Here is a 21,181-nt window from a genome sequence, read left to right as displayed (position 1 = left end):
AGATCAGCAGTGAGAAATGCAATCTGGTTAACTTCGACACTCTCATACGTATTCGCCTGAAAAACCTCTCATCCTAGCCTAGAACAGTAAACTCTATCATCTCTGTCTAGTCTTTCCATTCACAGATTTCAACAGCCAATCTTGTGAACTTGAGTTTAGCAACCTCTACTTAATTAAGCAAAAGGATGCTTTGATCCAGTTTTGAAAATGCCCTTGGAACTCTTGATTAGACTCCTCAGACGTACAGTGGCTCTTTTGTCCAAACAAATCACCTTTTAAATTGGTAGCATAATATATGTCTTGAATTTTCAAGCAGAATGCTTTAAATTAGACAAAGAATGGATAACACGGCTATTATTTTAGAACGCTCTTTATTTCGACACAGGACACGTGTAAGGCATGTTCACAAGTAACAGTTTGAGGTTATGCACGAACACATCCTCTCACTCTAGCTGTTCTCCTTTCCTGCTGTGCCTGCTGCTACACACGGGTCCCTGTGTACCTTCATATCTGCAAGTCCTCAGTTATTACTGAACATGCAGACAATGATTTAGGGACCTGCTTCAAAATATGGAATAAGCGTCTATGCACTAAGTCACTAAGACGTCAAAACTGAGGGAGAAGCAAAGCAGACAGAGGCGACTGCGTCAGCACGTGAACCTGGGACTCTAAGCTTCTGAGGGAAACGGAGAACGCGTGGGAAAACACTTTTTGGTCCTTCCGGTTTGAGAGAGATGGAATGTGCCCGGAATTCATGGTTCTATGTCTACTACCATCTATAAGTCACTGAAGATAAGCAGTTTGTCTAATGCAGCTGCGGTTTTGTTCTCAGGCTACAGTACACGCGTGCATGCATTACTCTACACAAATGTCAAACACGAACGGCTGTAACAGCAACATCTCAGGACTGTCTAATTATACAAGCATCTCTTTTTGGTGCTAGGGTAAAGAAAGGGAATGATGGTGACTGTTTCCCTCAGCTGCTGCTGTGTGCCAGACAGATACCCAAAAGCTTGTTGTCTAACTCAGAGAGGGGGACAGAGGTCACTAACGAGAACAGTAAGGTATTCAAAACCAGTCCGCTCCAGACCCGGGGGTGGGATGACGACGAGGGAGCCTCGACTTCAGGGGTTAAGAAGTCTTGGCTGATGTTAGTAAGGGTTTTGTAACTGATTTTCAAAAATCATTGTGTCTTTGAAAGATGGAAAACAAGCACTTACACATCTACTGGGAAGAAAAAATAATGAAATGAAAAATCACATGAATAGGAGACTTGAATCTTCTGGTCTGAAATCAGCCAATATTAACATTACAACCTATTAAAAGGTGGTCTGCTTAAGCTCATTTTTTAAAACACAGAATCTTTGAGGAAAAATGTAGGCGTAAGTTCAGGAATACCAATCTCAAAAACCTTCTCCCGTGGGGCACTTTAGCAGGCCAAGGATGCTGATAATCGAGTCCTGCTTTGAGGCACTCACTGTCTTTTCCTTCCATCTCAGAGCGCGCCTCTGCAGCAGCCCCAACTACAGAAGGAAGGGGTCACACGTGATTTTATCAGCCACCACTTGGCAATTACTGTATATCTAATCAGAGTTGGGAAATTACTTACTCTCAGCTGTATTAAAGAGTTCCATTTATTAGCACTGCGACACAGAGTGCAAAGAAGCTTCAGGGGTCTGCTTTTGATACCAAAGGGAGTACACTGCTAGTCTTCCAACTCAACAAGCAGTGTATCTCCAGCGCGAGCTGTAGCTGCCGAGAATAGCAGGCGGGCCTCCTCCAGCAGGGCAGCTACTACTCCTCTGACAGGAGGTCGTGACCCAGGCAGGCTGGGCAGGTGCGCTGGCTCTTCAACCACTGCTTGAAGCACTGAAATGAGACAAGACAATCAGCTGGCCCTTTAGGAGCCTGGGGACCTCAGCTCTCCTGCGCCACTCGCCTCGGCAGACACAGCAACATCACCGTGAGAGAGTGACTCTCTTAGGTAGGTTGGAGTCTGAGGCCCTCAAAAAGGGAGATATTTTTTGTTTGTTTACACTTCTTCATCTTATAAGACGTTTTTTAAGCCCAGAGCTAATGATTACACAACAAAACAAGTCATCTTGCTCAGGGGATGTTTTTCCTTAAAAGTGAGAGTGAAAGTTGCTGTCGTGTCCAACTCTTTGTGAGCCCATGGTCTATACAGTCCTTGGGATTCTCCAGGCCAGATTACTGGAGTGGGTAGCCTTTCCCGTCTCCAGGGGATTTTCCCAATCCAGGGATCGAACCCAGGTCTCCTGCACTGCAGGAGGATTTTTCACCAGCTGAGCCACCAGGGAAGCCAAGGAATACTGGAGTGGGTAGCCTATCCCTTCTCCAGGGGATCTTCCCGACCCAGGAATCAAACTACAGTCTCCTGCATTGCAGGCAGATTCTTTACCAACTGAGCTATCAGGGAAGCCCTTTGTTTTTCCTTAAGCTCTGTGCTAATGATTATGTAACAACATTGTATCTTGTTTGAAGACAAGTTTCTCTTTCTTAACAAGAAGCTTCTGATTAAGAGTTATGTTGTGGGAGTGGGTCTGGTAAGACCTCTCTATTGTTGGTAACCAAATGAAAACGTATATAAGGCCTTGCTAAGACAGATGGGTAGGGCACTCTACCCCCTTCTGAGGTCTATCTCAGAAGCTTTCTGTGTCCCTTTTTCACTGTAATAAAACTCTGCTACACAAAATCTCTGAGTGATCAAACCTCATCTCTGGCCTGGAAACCAAATTCTCTCCTTCAGAGGCCATGAATGTGACCCTGTTTATTGTAAGCTATCACCCGTGACGTCCAGGGGGACCTTGAGCCACTCAACACCCAGGGATACCAGAGCCTGCTCAGGGCAGGAGTCTGGACCAAGCCCCAGGAACAAGGACTCGCACCTCAGGATGTGACCGTGAAGCCTCAGGGTCTGACTGTGCCTCCCCTTCCTGCTCTGCTCCAGTCCAGTCTGTGCTTCAGCTGCCCTGACTGCTGGAGGCTGGCACTTTCCGGGCCCTTGGACTCCCCATCTGCCGGGTCTTGTTCCTTGTCCCTCCCCAGTCTGCACACACACACAGTGGCTGGCCTGCTGCCACTACGGAGCTAAGTGCGGTAAGCTCAGAGCCCAGGTAGGACCCCCACCCAGGAAGGAGACAGGCACACGAGAGACTGTGGTCGGCCTGGCAGGACCCCCGCCCAGGAAGGAGACAGGCACACGAGAGACTGCGGTCGGCCTGGCAGGACCCCCGCCCAGGAAGGAGACAGGCACACGAGAGACTGCGGTCGGCCTGGACTCTGGCGGCACGAGCCAATGCAGGAGACTCAAGTGATGCGGGTTTGATCCCTGGGTTGAGAAGATTCCCTGGAGCAAGACATGGCAACCCCTCCCTTTTCTTGCCTGGAGAATTCCATGGACAGAGGAGCCTGGTGGGCTACAGCCCACGGGGTCACAAATAGTCAGACATGACTCAGTACATGCACGCACACGCACGTGCACACACACAGAGTGCACGCCCCTTCTCTCAGGGATTCATACACTCACAGAGCAGAGACGGGACGGGCTCTAATCCAGCAGTTGGGGTGCAGGATGAGTGCTCACAGCACCCCAAACCCCAGAACAGCTAACATCCATCCCGGAGGGGCTCAAGCCAGAATCCCCCAGGCACAGTGGAGCCTGTCAGGTTTCCTTTCTCTTCTCTAAAGTGTTAAACTTCACACACTGCACTAAACTGACAAGCTATTTCACCGTCTGTTTGACAGTGCGAGTAAGAGCATGTAAGGAAATCACACTCTTTGAATTTTAGCGACTGAGAGAGCCGAGTGCTCTCCCCACCCAACACGGAGAGGACCGTGGAGAGTGCGCAGGAGGCCCGGAGTCTACCCTCCTCCCCCAGCACAGTCTCGGTGAGGGGGATGATGGCCATGCACACAGCACGCTTGGAATTTGCTTGGAAGATGCAAGGACTGAAGCCTAGGGGAAAAAGTCCCTTTCTTTTTTCTAAACACTCCACAGTCAGGATGCGTGGCGTGAAAAGTGCCACAGAGAACTCTCACCCCTTTGTGAAGCCTGTGCCCACACTGCAGCTCACGCACGTGTTTGGACTTGAATGCTTCTTGGCACATTTCACAGGAATTGGCACAGGACACCTGCGGAAACAAATGTATCCCAGTAATAAAGGACTCTTCCCACAATTGGCTTTCCAAAACTTTTGTAGCACAGGGTACAAATTATTCTCAATTACAGTTAAGCAGACTGAGGGAACAACTTATTTTTGAATAACATTTCTTAGGAAAAAACAAAGTTTTCATTTTCTCAGATAAAAATCATGATTTATACAGTTAACTCACTCACAGTTAAAATACTACAAATACTTATTTATCCCATTCCATACCTGAAGTATGGTACTAGCTGCATATTACAAATTAACTATTCATCTAATTATCTAACAGCTGGAGACCGTAACAAATTATGACACCTCTACACTATGGATTATTGCGGGGCTGATTAAAATTATGGAATTGAATTCCATAATCCTTGGTACAGAAGGTGAAAGTGAAGTCGCTCAGTCGTGTCCGACTCTTTGTGACCCCATGAACTGGCCAGGATCCTCCATCCATGGGCTTTTCCAGGCAAGAATACTGGAGTGGGTTGTCATGCCTTCCTCCAGGGGATCTTCCCGACCCAGGGCTCGAACCTGAGTCTACCGGATTGTAGGCAGAAGCTTTACCATCTGAGCCACCAGGTATAGAAAGCTGGTCCCAAAAGCTCTCTGAATAATAGTAGGCTAACAAAACAGTAGGTATCATATGATTATATAATTTAAGTTTTTAAACAGAGATAGAATGTCTGTATATAGAGATGCCTAGAAAAGAATCTGGAAAGATATAAAATGTTGATGGTGACTGGCTACTTTTGGGTTGAGAGATTTAACTTTTTCTTGGCTATTTTTCTAAAGTTTCTATGAATGTGGATTATTTGCATCTGCTTCTGCTGCTAAGTCACTTCAGTCGTGTCTGACTCTGTGTGACCCCATAGACGGCAGCCCACCAGGCTCCCCCGTCCCTGGGATTCTCCAGGCAAGAACACTGGAGTGGGTTGCCATTTCCTTCTCCTATGCATGAAAGTGAAAAGTGAAAGGGAAGTCGCTCAGTCATGTCCGACTCTTCACGACCCCATGGACTGCAGCCCACCAGTCTTCATCCATGGGATTTGCCAGGCAAGAGTACTGGAGTGGGATGCCATTGCCTTCTCCGGGATTACTTGCATAAATCAAATCAAAACAAACTGATGGCTCATTCAGCAACATCCCTGTCAGGGGACACAGGTGAGTGGGAGGGCTCCCGGCCCCGCCACTCAGTCTGGGGACAGAGATAGCATTCTCGTCTGGAAGCAGAGCCGGTGCCACCCTAGGACTCCAGGCACCACAGCCTCCCTGCAGCCCCTAGCACCCGCCCCACGCCGAGGCCTTCTCCTTGACTCTCACTCCCCCCTCTTAACTCTGAGCACCCTGAAGGCAGGAAATGGCTTTGCTTCCGTGTGTTTTTAGCAGCCAGTGAGGAACCTGGCCCCAAAGGGAGGCTCTGGGAACTGTCAGAAAGTGAGTGAATGCAGCCCCGGCAGTGGGTGATGGCCAGAGTGTAGGGTCAGGGCAGCACCTGAAGGCTGTGAATCCCGGAACTGCTGAACAGGTTTTTCTGTCCCTCTCAGGGCACTGCAGCCACCACTGGGCACCAGGCAGTGATGGGACAGATGCGATCTCGCTCCCCTCCCCTCCCCTCCCCTCTGTGGCCCCCAGGGAAGGGTCTGGGAGAATTGGAGGCAACAGCGCTGGGGGAAATGACAGGTCAAGGCCTCTGCAAGGTGGCCTTGGGGCCTGGGGAGCTGCAGTCCATGGGGTTGCAGGGAGTCGGGCACGACTGAGTAACTAAGCACAGCACAGCACAAAGTTCAGAAAAAAAAAAAGTTATTACTTCCCAACATGATAAATTCGGCACAATGTACTTCTGAGTGAAAAAGTAAAAAGAACACAAATATATGTATATGGTTTTGACTAAATTCACATATACACAACAGATTAAAAAAAAAAGTTCAGAAAAAATGCATCAGTATGATAATACTGGTTACCCTTACAGGGTGAGTTTGGGGGGTTCTTTATATGTTCTTTTTATAAAGAAGGTTCTTCTATTAAGAACCACATTACTTCTGTGGTTTTGTGGTTAAAAATACAAAACATCATTACTTAAAAAAAAAACAAAAAACCTATGATTAGCAAATTAAGTCTTGGTTTCAATACATATTTTTCTTATAAGCCAGCTTTCACGTCTTTATTACCATGAACTGTGAAGCAGAAAGTAATCTCACCTTGAACGGTGATTATGATCTAACTTGGGGTGGCCAATAAGTGTGCAAGTGTGCATGTGCGCACTCACACACTCACACACAAATCAGTGAGAATGCTGAGAAGCCAGTCTGGTTATTGGACCACAGAGCACATAACCAGCTGGATACCCCTGAGAGGGAGTGGATTCCAGCCAGGCTTGGCAGGAATGCTCTGCACGGTATAAGCTTTCTCAATGGGGCGGGGGGGTGGTTCCCTCTGGCACCCAAGTGTATGTGATGAGGAAAATCTCCAAAGGCTGGTGCAAAGTGAAAATGTATGGGAGGGACAAAAACAAGTTCACAGAAGGAGGCACGACCTAGGTCAGGTCAGCGAACCAGCGCTCTCCGTGCAGTCCTGCACTGCCGACCCCACTCTGCCTGCAGCTCTTCTCATTTTACTTTCACCTGAAGCTGGACAGAAGGGGAAGATGTGATCTACGCCAGAACTCCCCCTGGAGCCCACAGCTGGGAGCCACCCAGGGGACCGCCTCCCTACCACCCACATATTCAGTGCCGACTGCATGATCCCCCGTGTGTGAGGTCCGTGTGGGTGAGGACAGGGATTACACGCCACACACGCAAATCAAAGGAAGGAACGACAGCCAGAAGCATGAGTCATCAGTGCCTTGGTTTCCTCATTCATAAAGACAGCTATAATACCTTATCAACTGAGATCGTAGATATAATGGTATTTTATAGAAAATTCTATGCAACTAACATTCTCATCGTCTAAAAGGACAATAAACAATTTAAATCAGTGTATCAAATAAAAGCAACCTCAGCCCATTTCAGCATGCCCCCAACCCCCGTCCCCAGGCACATGAAGGGGAGGGGAGGGAAGCAGCCAGTCTGTTCCGAGAACAGCACGTGACCCTGCTAACCCCACCATAGCACTTCATCCAGACAACAACCCCAACAAGCAGATACGATCCAGCCTTACAGTGTTATCAGTGATGAAACCAAGTTCGTGTGATTCCAAAGCGTATGGTCACATAGAAGAAAACCGGCCAAAAATCAATTCTGCCAACTATTCACACTTGATGTGAGGAACAGATCTGACCATCTACAGGCCCCGTGTCCATGGTGTGGCCACTGCACCTCTTGACCCCACATGCAGGGGCCCTGAAGTCCCCACAATGGTGGGGAGAACCTCGCTAGTCACCAGCTCCTCTAACCGAACACTCAAGTCACCTAAACGTGGCTTCTAATGGAAGCTCAAAGAAAGTCCATCGAGAAATGAAAAACATGAGGCTCCATCATGGACTAACAGCTGCTTCTTCCTGCTCTTCACAGAACAGAGGGCACGCCACGGTCACGCACACAGCACTCACAGGGACGTCTTCGGTCTTCGGCCCCCTGGTTTCGGGTGATGCTCCGACAGGCACGGAGGGCGGGTCCTGGGCGGCCCTGGGTGCAGGAACAGCAGAGCTGGGTGCAGACGGCCTCCGGTCCTTTCCTGGATTTGGCTGCAGCCAGAATGTATAGTAGGGAAGCAAGTACAGTTACCCAAAAACGTCAGCACCGTCTACTTCAATGCTCCCCATCTTCTGTTGGAAGCATTTCCCCCCACAATTCTCACATTTTATAAATAAACAGGAAGAAAGTGGAGTATATAATGAATTTAAATGAAACACTGACCTTTTTCTTTCTCTCTTCATCAAGGATGTGTTGTGTCACTCTTTGCACAATTTCGTCAATACTCAATCCAGACAGAGAGGTCTTGTTTTTGTTTCTAACTTTTTTAATAAAACCAGCAAGCTCCGTGCTGAAAGGGAAAGCGGGGAAGTCAAGAGAAAGTCAAAGTTTTCTACTGTGAAGAAATATTATGTCCAGTATCAACCCAGCAGCTGAAAAGAAATGAAATCAATTACACAAATAATTCATTTGTGAACAACAGTAACTGTAGTAAAAGCAGCAAAATCACTCTTTCAAAAAAAAAGCATTGTGAACATTTCAACATTATTCCTAAAATATTTGTTTTAATATATTTTCAAAGTAATAGTGTACCTGACAGATCCATTTCAGATTTCCTTCCCTACTTAGAAATCTGACTTCTTAAAAGCCTGGACATACTGTAGCTTTAAGCAAAATCACTGAATGATCAGACACCACTGGATCTGACTTGAAATCAATAAAATCTCTAAGAACAAACTACTTTTTTACTTTCTCCCTTTAAAAATCTGACAAATAAATAAATAAATAAAATAAAGATCTGACAAAGTTTTCAGTTTTCCTGCATTTTTCACAGGTAGCAGTAGATGTGATTATATCATTAATCAATAGGAACTTGCTATCTACAGCACTAATACCTCATGTGCTTTAACTTGCAGAAAAGCAAGTTAACATAAGCAACATACGTTTATTCTGCCAAATTTAGACAGGACTGCAAACAATTTTATTTGTAAGGTACTTCTGGTAATTACAACTTGACTATTTTTACTAACATGCATGGTAACTGCTATTGAGAGAACTTACAATGCTTTTCAAACTTACGCTAAATATGTCCACGTGCAGACAAGATACACTGACTTCCAAGTGGCCAGGGCTCCACTGACAAACACAAAACATTAATTCTGGCCAATCATAATTAACCACTGTGTTTCAGAAGTTCATCCCAGAGACTATGACGAATACTGTGTCAAAGACAGAAGTAACACGGGAGGTGTAGAGGATCATTCCTGGATGTGGATTCCTCTCTTCTGCGCTGTATCCCTGAGACATTCCCTCCACTTCACCTTCCCTCTGGCCTGAGACAAGGAGTCCCTCTGCCCCCTCGTACGTATGTGGAGAGTGAGGTCAGAGGTCAGTGCAGGAGCACTCCAGAAGTGCCCAACTGATGACTCTGGCTGCCTTAGTTAAAAGCAGCTCTCCCCATCTGCAGCAACACGGATGGACCTCGAGGTTGTCCTTAGTGACGTCAGTCAGAGAAAGCCCAACATCGTAGGACATTGCTTATACGCAGCAACTAAAAAAATGGTACAAATGAACTTACAAAACAGAAAGAGTCACAGATGTGAAACTTATGGTTACCTGGGGGGAAAGGGGGGGATGGATAAATTGGGACATTAGGACTGACATATACACACTACTATACATAGAGCAGGTAACTAATAAGGACCAGCTACACAGCACAGGGAGCCTAATCAATACTCTGAAATGACCCACATGGAAAAGAATCTGCAAGAGTGGACATATGTGTTTGTCTAACTGATCCACTTTGTTTACAGCAGACACTAACACACATTGTAAATCAGCTCTCCCTACCTCTCCCTCCACAACATGCTCACACACCTTACTCACTGGCAAACTGTATCCAGTCTCTTCATCTCACACCTCTAACAAACCAGAGGGGCTGTTCAACAAAGTGTAAGTTGCTGCTGCCTTCTTTGATATATGTGAGATTTTTTTCCCCCTGAAATGATACAAAACTAATGTTTTGAAGTTCATTTATTGATTCCATAATTAGTGCTGGAGCATGTTACTGCATTCATCCAAATCTTAGCAAATTGCCATGGGTTCTGATGAGTGTGGATTAATCTGTTTGAAAATGCTTTTATGTTTACAAAAGGAAGACAAATGCGGTGTTTGTGCTTCTGAGTTAAATAATTGCACAGTCCTTTCCACATCAGCTCCTAATTGGCCAAACTGTTATCTGATCAGGAAACATCAGTTCAACAAAGCGTTTACCAGTGCTGCTGACGTTTTAGATTCGTACCTGCTGTAACAAGGGAACACCACCGACAGGTGCTCAATAATGCTATTGAACGGCTTCTTTGGAGACTGGCTTGGACGAGTGGCACGCTCTGGAGCAACAGGTAACTTCTGATCAGCCATCAGGCCTAGTTCTGGCCCAGCTGCCTGGCCAGTGCCCTCACGCTCTGGCAGCTGGGGGGCTTTCTGGCTGCAGGAGGGCGACTCCACTGGGCTGTCAGCAGCAGAACCCAGACTTGACTCCTCGGGAGCTGCTGTCTGGTCTCCGGTCCCATGACTTGCAGAAGTGGAGGGACCTTGACCCTCCTGGCCTGAAGACTCAGGAAGTAATTTAGGATGAATCTGAGAGGAATACACCACAAAAGCTGATCACTAAGAGTTAGATCCATGAACAAAGACTAATGATTAAGCACAACTATACTGAATCCTGCTTGCTCAAGTGCACAGAGCTTGAACTATAACAAATTAAATGTTATTGTCCATAAAAGTCACTGGTAACTGACTCTCTAAAAACAAGCTGTTCAGGGCTCCACACTGCCAGGCCCTGCTGGGCTCTCCCCGAAGCTCTGCAGTCCACGCCAAAGGGCTGAGGCCCCCCATGTTTTCAGAGCCCCAGTCTGCACCCCAGGCTACCCGCTCTCACACCTCCACAACTGCGTGCTTGTTGCAAATAATTCCCCCTTTTTAAACGATTCCACTCTAGAATACCTTCCTGAGATCCAAACATCCTAAAAGGCAGCTCCCCTTGGGTGATTCCAAGGGCACTCAAACTCTGTCTGCAAACACAGCCTCCAGGCAGGCTTCCTCACCTGCTCTTCCTCTGGCGCCACCTGACACAGACCAGATTTGGCGTCTACTCCCTGACACACTCATGCAGAGCCCTGACCGCACAGGCAGCGCCTCTTTCAGACCACCTGAACACCGGAAACGGCTCTCCTCTCTCCAGTCCCGCTGCCTCTCTCACCGGGCCCAGCGGGGACAGCGAGCCGCACCCGATCCGCTGCACATCCCTCGCCTGGGCCCCTCTCCCACAGGTCTCCACACTGCAGTCAGGCTGACGTCATTTCCTAACTGGAAACCTACACTGGCTGCTCAGTGAACTGAGGGGAAGTCCACACTGCGAAACACACCTTAGGGAACAAGGCTCCCTTTGTTCTGGCCCATGGGTACGGTATCACAATCTTTTCCCTACAGTCCCCTTTGTCCTAGTGAACTTCTTTCACAGCTGTGAAAGGTGTTCTTTTTCTAGCCTCCAAATACGCTATTTTCCTCCATCTGAACGTTCTGACCCTGAAACATCACACCACACAGCCCTCCTCTCCCCCCCCTCCCCCCTCCCCACACTCTCATTCTCTCTCTCTCTGTCTGTCTCCCTCCTTCTGCCTGGTGAACTCCTATTCCAGATCTCTGGCTCACTGAGACCTCCAGCAAGGGAGCTTCTGCTGAGGCCTAGGCCTTGGGGTTAAGTTACTTCCCCCTGGTTTCTGCTGCCATGGCATTCTATGTTCTTGGCGCACTCTGCTTATAATTATGGGCTTGAAGTCACTCCCAAACCCATGTGCATTCTGAGGGCACAGACCGCATCTAATCCGCATCTGATCACCACTAAATACCCGATGAATGAATAGCAGAGACGTGACACACAAAGTAAACCATTTTTAGGGGTTCTAATTATTCAAGCCCCTGGCACCCTGAGAGTTCCCAAGGTCTTCAATTTTAAAATTCTTTTGAGTCATTTATAAAATCACATAAACTAGAATTAAAAATTAACACTAAAATATTCTACTGAGATCTCATGCTTTTCCCCCTCTGTATGTGTTGTAAGAACTTGAAAACACTGGTGCTCAATAGAATATTTTACGCAGTTCAAAGTGGCTAACCTTTTTAACGTTTTAAATCTTTTTTAATTTCTATTTTTGCAGATGAATCCACAGTTAAGTCTGAATATTAAGAATGCACAGTATTGAGAAGAAAAACACTTTCAAGATCAGCTTCTGACTGCAGCTCCAGAGCCTAATGCCTTAGCTGAGGCTGAACGCATAGACGGAAGGGTCATGGGGTGAGGGGTGAATAAGGGCCACTCTGATGAGGGCTTCACCTAGCACCTGATGCAGACAATAAGGTAATTATTCACCCAGCTCACGCCCACTCCCAAACCAGTAACAACAAACTACTTGTGGCCAGCTAGTAAAGAAATTGTGCCTCACTCCTTTTCAGTTCTGTTTCCTTCAAAAAAGAAAAAAAAAGAGATGTAACAGACTCACTGTGTTACAGGTAGGAAACGAAAGCTCAGAAATCTGCACTTTAGGAAGTTCACTGAGCCGAGAACCATTTTTAATTGCCTGAATTTGTTCTTCAAACTGAGACTGTAGGTAGAAAGGAAAATGTTAAGTTTTTCTAACAAATTCCAAGGAAAACCACAACTGTCCATTAATACTATTTTCCCCCTTACTATACATACATAACAAACGCTCAACCATTTCCCAAGAAATATAACTGGGATGCAAGGTTACTTCTTGTAAGGAAAGAAGTTCAAAATAACTCGAACTGTTAATTCTAACTAATTAACTCTAATATTACTCTAATTATTAACTAGAATGCTCTAAGCCTTATCAAACATAACTTTGCTATCTTATCAATCAAGGGCTGAGCTTAAATAGTTAACAAGATAATATTTCTTTCATGAAAAAGTCTTAATTACAACAAAAACAGTCTTTAACAGCCCAAAAAAGAAAGTTTCAGTATGACACTACCTCTTTTAGAATTATAACCATCAGACAGATTTTGACAGAATGATAAAATACCATATAACTTACCTTTGCTTTCTCAATTTCTTCTCTAACATCAGAAAGAAACGATTCCCATGAATGTATGTCTGAGTCCATGTCAGAATATGCGGCCGAATCACTGAGAGAGGAGAAAAACATAAAACTGCTGATATCCACTTGAAGACTTTTAAAAATTGAAAGCACTAAAGTACAAATGAAAATAAACATTTAAAGATAATGAGAGAAACAGGATCATGCACACATAGCAAAAAAGATGATTTTTAAAGAACTGTGTATCTTACAAAGTCACTACACTTTAGGAAATATTATCGACTGACCTAACCCAAAGCCCAAAACTGTGGACAGAGAGCACATATTCTCCTGAATTTTACCTTCTCTCCTCACATTTGAAGATTAGACAATTCGTCAGTTGACATCTTCATATTTAACATCAAAGGCTATCTTAGCATTGAAAAACGGTCAAAAGTTGGCAGCCTGGATACATTCCAATAAAACCTTCACCCCTACTTCACTGTAAAACAAAGGGTGGGGCCTAACAGGCTACATTAAACTTCTCAGCACCTCATGAATCTGGTTCACTGAAAGTGACATGCAAGCTTTCTACTCCAATCGAGAAGACCACTCCCACCAATCCGTGGTTATGTCTGTTCTCACACATCTTAAAGAAGAACCAGAACACTGCTTTCATGGCTTTCCTCTTTTGCCACCCTTTAGTGGAATGAGCAGAGTTAGCACAGACCCCCTAAGAAAGACCACCTGTGTACCATGAGGCTTACTAAGGAGTCAATGCTATTATATAAAGCGCGGCCTGAGAGCTCTGTTTCCCAGATGCACAATCCAGAGCCCGCGGCGTGCTGCACACTGGCTACTGAACACCACAGGATCTCAACCTCAGATGTATTAGTCCTGTAATCTGAATCAGCATACCAGTTTACCTTTCATCAGAAAAGTTTTCTGATGTGAAAAAAACTTAATCTTGAAAAAAGAAGAAAAAAGAACTGTACATTAAAACTGTTTTTCCATGACCTGTAGAATCTCTGGTTCAACACTGAGGGTTTGAAATTTGAATAAAAAAACACTAGGAATTAAAAAGTTAAAACCTGTATGTGGAATATGATAAAAGGACCAGATGAAAAGTAATGTGCAAAAATCCATATAGAAAAGTGCTACATTCTAGACTGAAGGAGACTTTCTGGCTTCTCATGGTAAACCTTATTCCAAAAAGAAAGCAAAATAAACAAAAACAGGTAAAGATTATGGAGGGTTGAAAAATGAAAGAAAAGTGAAAGAAAGTGAAGTCACTCAGTTGTATCCGATTCTGTGACCCCATGGACTGTGGAGCCTACCAGGCTCCTCCGTCCATGGGATTTTCCAGGCAAGAATACTGGAGTGGGTTGCCATTTCCTTCTCCAGGAGACCTTCCTGACCCAGGGATTGAACCGGGTCTCCTGCGTTGTAGGCAGACGTTTTACAGTCTGAGCCACCAGGGAAGTTGAAAAAATGACCATATGTAAATATCTTTGAAAGCGACATTCCCACACTCTACCGGTAGGACTGTTAAATAACTATTCTTATGGAAGGCCACTGCTGAAAAGCCTCAAAAATGTGATCTTCATTCCAGGAATTTATTCATTGCATGGAAATGACTAATAATTTAGTTATAAGGATATTTGCCCCAGCAGCTCTGAATAGCATAATGTGCAAACAACCCAGCTCTCCCACTACAGAGCTATTTAATAAATCATGACATGGTTGTACACTGGACTACTATTCAACCTTTTAAAATTAGGCTGGAGAAATGTAATTACGGATATGAAAATAAGTTTCCTATATACTGCTTGGGCTTCCCTTTTAGCTCAGTCAGTAAAGAATCTGCGTGCAATGCAGGAGACCTAGGTTCAATTCTTGGGTTGCAAGGATCTCCTGGAGGAGGGCATGGCAACCCACTCCAGTATTCTTGCCTGAAGAATCCCATGGACAGAGAAGCCTGGTAGGTTCGCAGACTATGGGGTCACAAAGTGTCAGACATGACTTAGTGACTAAACTACCACTAGATATTACTTAGTGAATAACTATATATAAATTTTCTCCCCCCCCAACACCTTAATGGATTTACCACAAAACTAAATTAACTAGTTATAACTCAATTGAAAATTAGGATAATTTATCATTTTGTTGATATGTTTTGATTTTCCCATGATTGAACATGTGTTAATTATAATAACTATTAAAAATAAAGTCCCGTGGACTGCAAGGAGATCGAACTAGTACACCCTAAAGGAAATCAGTCCTGAATATCCACTGAAAGGACTGATGTTGAAGCTGAAACTCCAATACTTTGGCCACCTGATGAGAAGAACGGACTCATCTGAAAAGACCCTGATGCTGGGAACGATTTAAGGCAGGAGCAGAAGGGGACGACAGAGGATGAGATGGTTGGATGGCATCACCGACTCAATGGAGATGAGTTTGAGTAAACTCCAGGAGTTGGTGACAGACAGGGAGGCCTGGCGTGGTGCAGTCCACGGGGTCACAAAGAGTTGGAGACGACTGAGCAACTGAACTGAACTGAATATAATTTTTCATCAAATCAGCCCTAATCTTTATTTACTCAATAACAATTGTGGAAAGACACCTGTGACACCACAGTACCTGCTCATTAGCTTCAAGTTCTTGAGAAGCCCTTCGGCCTGTGACTCCATGCTCTGTAACTTACACACCTCCACATCCTTCCAGTTTTCAAGCACAGATACCTACCATTAGATGAGAAAATGTAAGCATTTTAAAACAATCTTAAAGCTGTGAAAGCAAACATTCTAAGCCACTGTCAAATTTCTCCTTAAATGACACATGAGCAGAAGAGTGACCAGAATTTAGCTATTGTTTCTCTCAAGTGAACCTGAACTAAAACTTTTCGGACCTCTCTGATGGTCCACTGGGTTTTGTGAAGATTCCACAGGCCTTGGGGCAACTGGGCCTGTGCACGACAACTGCTGAGCCTGTGTGCTGCAACTACTGAAGCCCGAACTCCCAAAGCCTATGTTCCCCAACAAGAGACACCCCTGCTTGGGGCAACTAGAGAAAGCCCACATGCAGCAAGGAAGACTCAGCACAGCCCGAAATTAATTAAAAAAAAAGTTAGGATTTGAAAACAGAACAACAGAGGGATAGTAAAATTATATTCCTAGAGTGATACTTTCTTAGATATGAAACTTTCCACAAGGCTTACTGCTGAAGCCATACAGGAGCACAGAGCTCGGTTACCTGAAAGTATACACCTGGTGTGCATAATGTAAGGTGCTGACCACGGTAAGCAGAGAGCCAGGACCCTGCAGAACAGCGCCAAGGCTGCACCTATGGATTTAAAGGCCTGGGAAGCAGACTCGTGGTTGGCAAGTGGGAGGGCAGGAGGGGATGGAGCAGAGTCTGGGACCAGCAGGTGCAAACTATCACACAGAGGAGGGGCGCATAGCAAGGTGCTACTGCACAGCTTAGGGTAAGTTATTACCAGCAAGGGTAAGTTTTGAAAACTTTAGACTCTGGCTCCCCACAGAAGCCAATTGGCCATTTGTGTCAAAGTCACTGCAGAAAATGTAGACTGGCCTTGCTTTAATTCAGGTATCAGTAATCTTGACAGGGCCCACCAGGCAAAACTGCTTGCTAAATGGTGGTAAATGGGAACTGGGTGACTTGGGGACAGAGATGCAGGAAAAGGGCCCACAAGGCAGAAGTAAACACTGGGACTCTTTTTTTCCTTCCTTCCTTTAGAAAAGCAGCTGCATAGCTGACATTTCTTTTAAAGACCCATGTTTACAGACTGCATGAGTTAAGCTCTTCCTTACCTTTCTAAAATAATCGTGGACACATTTACTAATAAATAACATTTACTTTGCAAATTAGAAAAACAAAGGCAACCATGTTTCAGGAATTCAATAGAATATAGCCAGAGATAATTATTTTTGTCTCAGTAGTTTCTCAAATAGTATACTGACTTTAGTGTATATTCTTCCAGGGGGAGGAAAGAGAGTATATATTCTTAATAAGTATATTATTTCCAAGTTCCTTTTCCAGCACTGGCAAATAGCTTTCTGGTTGGCTACTTCATGGTACATCACTTGATTAAATATAATGAAACCATTAAAAGTACAGAGCATTGAAAATGACTGAATTGTGTTAAATAAGGAAAGCTAGTCACAAAACATGGTGTACACTCTATCATAAGATAGGCATAAAGGTAAAAAATTTTTAAGTTATAGGCAAGGAAAGAGTGGTTGTTTCAGGGAGGCAGGATTATGGATGAAAGGATACCCCTCAGCCTCCACACGTCCCAGCAATGCTGTCCTGCTCATGTGTAATTAAACGAGGAGTAAACAAATGACACCCTGCCGAATCTGTCAGTCACCGAGTACTGCGGACTCACCTCTGCATCCAGAGCCCTCTGAAGACTCTCTTCATAATGCTCTTTCCCTTTCTTTATACTCTCTTCTATTTTCATTTTCTCATTTGTAAATGTATTACTGTAAATATTAGAGAAAACAAAAAAATTAACTGAAAAAAACATAACCAGTGAGCTCACAAAGGGTGAAGTCAGGTTAGTGCTGAAGTCATGCCACAAACAGACAATAGAACATCTTCCAGAGAAACTTCTTGCCCAACATTTGGCTACTTAACACAAGACTCATTATTTGCTCTCTGCAAACGATCAAAGGAAGATGAGAAATTAAAAGTTACTTGGTGGCAATGCTGTGAAATGGGTTTCCCATTTTTATGAAGTTAGGTGAAGTTTAATCTGATTATGTTAATAAACTTTACATACTGGCTTCCAGTATGTACAAACATTATTTGCAGTAGTAAAGATTAAAAGGAAAACTTCTTATAGGTTCATAACAAACATTCTTTAGTAATTTTTTAATTGTACAGCAATGAACTACAATAGTTTAGACTGTTATTTCAAGTAATGTAAGTTTTTAAAATACATTTTTAGTTTCAGGTTAATTCAAAGGAAATGAAGAGTAATGAACAATGCTAAATTTAGGACTTTTTATACTGTCAATGAGAACTAAAAGCAGAAAACATCATAAAATAAAAATACTTAAAGAATAAATTAATATAAATAATAAAACAATTTTTAAAAAGAGAAACAATTATTTAAAAGAAACATATAAGCACAAATATATTTGTATGCCTAACTATATTCAGACTGTGCCTCTGATATTAATAATATAGTAAGATATAAAAATAAATTTAAGCTTAATTTGCCTGATTTCAAGGGACTGATCCAGAAGTAATTCAAGTGCCTTTTCCTTTCCATCGTTTTCCTGTGTATACCTGCAAAAGCATAATCACTAAATTTTAATCAATTTTCAAAGATTTTTAAACGCACAATCTCACACAGTAAATACATCCATGCAAACATTTCTTGATTTCTTTACATTTCTAGTATCTTCTAAATAGGCAAAGAATTTGGGTCCTTTTCCTTTTGGAAAAATTTCCCTTCTACCCCTGGAGAAAGGGAAAGATCGCCTTTTCTTTACTCTGCGTTGTGTGTCTGCAGCACAGACCCCGTCTCAGTCCTGTGTCAGGAGCACCTCCATCCAGGTGGTTCAACATAGGACAGAGGAATAAGGTGTTGGGTAATCACCAGTGTAACATAGGTTCTCACTCAAAATGAAAACAGCCTTCTATTTTTTAAGCCAGAATCTGAAGTCCAATTACACATACACATACACGCATGCACACAGTAGGATAATTCTTCAAAACAAAGTGTGTAAATCTTTGATTCTTAATAAGCAATGCCCTGTACCAAGAGAGTTCTGCCTCTTTCATGCTCTCCTTCACACCTTTTTAGTCATCTCTGCTGGATAAAAACCCGTTTCCGCAAACTACCGATTTAAATGCCATTTCAGTTCTTTTGTAAAACAGTTCCTCTAAGTTTTCAACACTGGGTAGCTTTTCATGGAATTTCTGCCTTCCTTCAACAATTATCTCTGACTTGCATCACCGCACCTACCATGAGCTCCTCGTGACCATTCATTTCTTAATGAATACCAACTGTGATCTAAAGCATAGAAAAATAAATAAAATAACCTCATATACCTTTGTTGTTCTCTAAGGGATCCAAAAAGTTTTAAGATCTAAATATAAAAATTTAGCTTTTTTTGGAAAGTACAAAAAGCATAAAGAAGCCTATAGCCTGTCTTTAAACTACAACAGAAAAAGGCGAAGAAATACACTAATAAAGTGAAAAGACAATAAAAAATTATTCCCCAGCAGAAATGATTTTTATGATAGCACAGAAAAAAATTTTATCAACAGTCTCAGTTTCATTTATTTTGTCTAGTTTGATAGTATGTCTGAACTAAACATATGAAAAAATTAAAATATAAATACGCCAGAATTTTTGAGTAAGCTTAAAAATTAAAGACTGTACTTGCTCAAACAGTAAGAGGTAAAAAGCTTTTTAGATTTCCATGTGTTCTTCTAATGAAACTTTGAGCAAAATCAAATGACATATGCAGTATTTTCCATTTTATCATGCTTTATAAATGACTACTTAAAAACTGTTCAAAGGTTAAGGTTAGCAATACTCATAATGAAATTCACCTGATCATAGGGCACAGCAAGTGCAACATAAATGCACAGGGCAACATAAATGCCCTGAACAGTGAGTGTGATCAGTGGAGCCCCAGGGAACCACGCCTCCCCTTATTAACGCCCTTCAATCTGGACCAGGCCTGCAATTTGCCCGAAACAAAATGCGGCAGAAGTGATGCTGACAGTTCCGGGCCTGAAGCTTCAGAGGGCCTGGCAGCTTCTACCTGTGTACTCTTGGAAGCTCTCAGCCATCACACAGGAGGTGTGGCTACTGTGCTGGAGATAAAAGTCACATGAAGAAGTCACGTGGAACGGAAGAAGCCCTGAAACTGCATAGAGAGAAAGAGGCCAAAATATTTCGGCCAACTGCCAGCTAAACACAGCCACAGGGGGAACCACTGACAAGACCAGCAGAAGTGTGGCCCAGCCAAAACAGCCCAGAATGCACGATCCGGATCAAATTAAAATTAAGTTAATTTAAGCCACCAAGCTTCAGGTATTTTGTTCAACAGTAGGTAGCAATTACGCTGAGGAGTCATACAATTATTTAGGGAAACAGGGGTTAGGAATGGATTGCACAGAATCTTAAAACAAACCTAGCCCATATGACAACTGCCTGAATGTATATTATTGAATGCTTCATATTACAGGACCAAATTTTACTAATTTAAAGATTCAGGGTGGAAGTAATAAATAAAATGATCACCACAGAATCTTGGTGCTGGAAAAAACCTTAGATCTAGACAAGTCCCCTCATTTTATAACAAAGAAAAGGGGTCAAAGATAATGTTCAGAGAAAGAGGTGGTGTTCAGACCAGAAGTAAGTTCTTAGACTTGCAGTCCTACTTTTATTTATGTATAAATATGAGAGGTTTAGAAAAAGCTGTAGGTGAGGTAATTCCCAACAGATGTTCTTTAAAATGAAATGAGAACAGTGTCAAAAATTTTCACTTTACTTGACAGTCTGAAACTGAATACCAGAAAGGATAAAATAAGCCAAAATATACCCAAATTAAAAATAAATGAAAATCATTGTCTTTCAAGTGTTACTCACATTCTGCTGGCATTCAACACCTTTTTCATTTTCTTCTTCAGTGCCTTTAGTCTTTCTTGGATTTCTTTTTTCTCCTGTTCCCATTTTTTAATTTCCTTGTTCAAATCTTCAAGGAACCAATCTAGTTCTGTCTTTGAGATCTAAAAACATTTTAGAAAGTATCTAAATAAATGGGAAGATTTACTTTTTTTTCTTGTTAAAAAGAGCCCAAGAGACTAGTGTTGCGGTGGTGAACTAGCTTAACCAATGACTACAGTTCCTTGGAACACACACTCAGGAGCTGGCTGTACGCGCTACCCCAGCTGAGCCTGGGACATGAAGTCACACAATACACGGCCTCAGCCCTCAAACGAGGGCAGGCAGAGACACGGCAGATGCTCTGGTACTCAGGAAGGGATTCTCCAAATCAGTACAATTTGATCTCTGTCTTCAGAGATGGGGCTGTCACACAGAGAATGGATTCCAAGTAGTAGGCATGGAGAGGCAGAAGGTTAGAAGAGAAAGGCATGTCTGTATGGAATGGTACGAGGTGGATGTTAGGACCTCAGGCGCCTGGGACACCTTGGGATAAAATGATCAGGGGCCTTATGAGCAACGCTGAGGAGTGTGGCCCTCATCCTGCAGACAACAGGAAGCCAGTGAAGGCTC

At 43.5% G+C, this 21,181-nt stretch overlaps 1 protein-coding gene across 10 annotated transcripts in view; it reads right to left on the bottom strand.

Annotated features, from left to right (window-relative positions):
- Nucleotides 1-354: 354 nt before the first annotated feature.
- The window catches only part of TTC3 (tetratricopeptide repeat domain 3), a 125,438-nt gene continuing 104,611 nt past the window's right edge, over nt 355-21,181 (bottom strand). For all 10 annotated transcript variants that reach the window (XM_027961621.3, XM_042238430.2, XM_027961634.3 and 7 more), the window contains 11 exons: nt 20,534-20,673; nt 18,145-18,213; nt 17,306-17,402; nt 15,538-15,638; nt 12,913-13,003; nt 12,361-12,462; nt 10,101-10,438; nt 8,024-8,150; nt 7,717-7,851; nt 4,060-4,152; nt 355-1,869 (listed from right to left, as the gene is read on the bottom strand). In XM_027961621.3, coding sequence (XP_027817422.2) covers nt 1,795-1,869; nt 4,060-4,152; nt 7,717-7,851; nt 8,024-8,150; nt 10,101-10,438; nt 12,361-12,462; nt 12,913-13,003; nt 15,538-15,638; nt 17,306-17,402; nt 18,145-18,213; nt 20,534-20,673 — 1,368 coding nt within the window. In that variant the 3' untranslated portion in view covers nt 355-1,794. The remainder of the gene's footprint in view (nt 1,870-4,059; nt 4,153-7,716; nt 7,852-8,023; nt 8,151-10,100; nt 10,439-12,360; nt 12,463-12,912; nt 13,004-15,537; nt 15,639-17,305; nt 17,403-18,144; nt 18,214-20,533; nt 20,674-21,181) is intronic.

This window comes from Ovis aries, chromosome 1 (genome assembly GCF_016772045.2).
Source record: "Ovis aries strain OAR_USU_Benz2616 breed Rambouillet chromosome 1, ARS-UI_Ramb_v3.0, whole genome shotgun sequence".
NCBI classification, from domain to species: Eukaryota; Metazoa; Chordata; class Mammalia; order Artiodactyla; family Bovidae; genus Ovis; species Ovis aries.
This window is presented reverse-complemented; position numbering and strand designations above follow the sequence as displayed.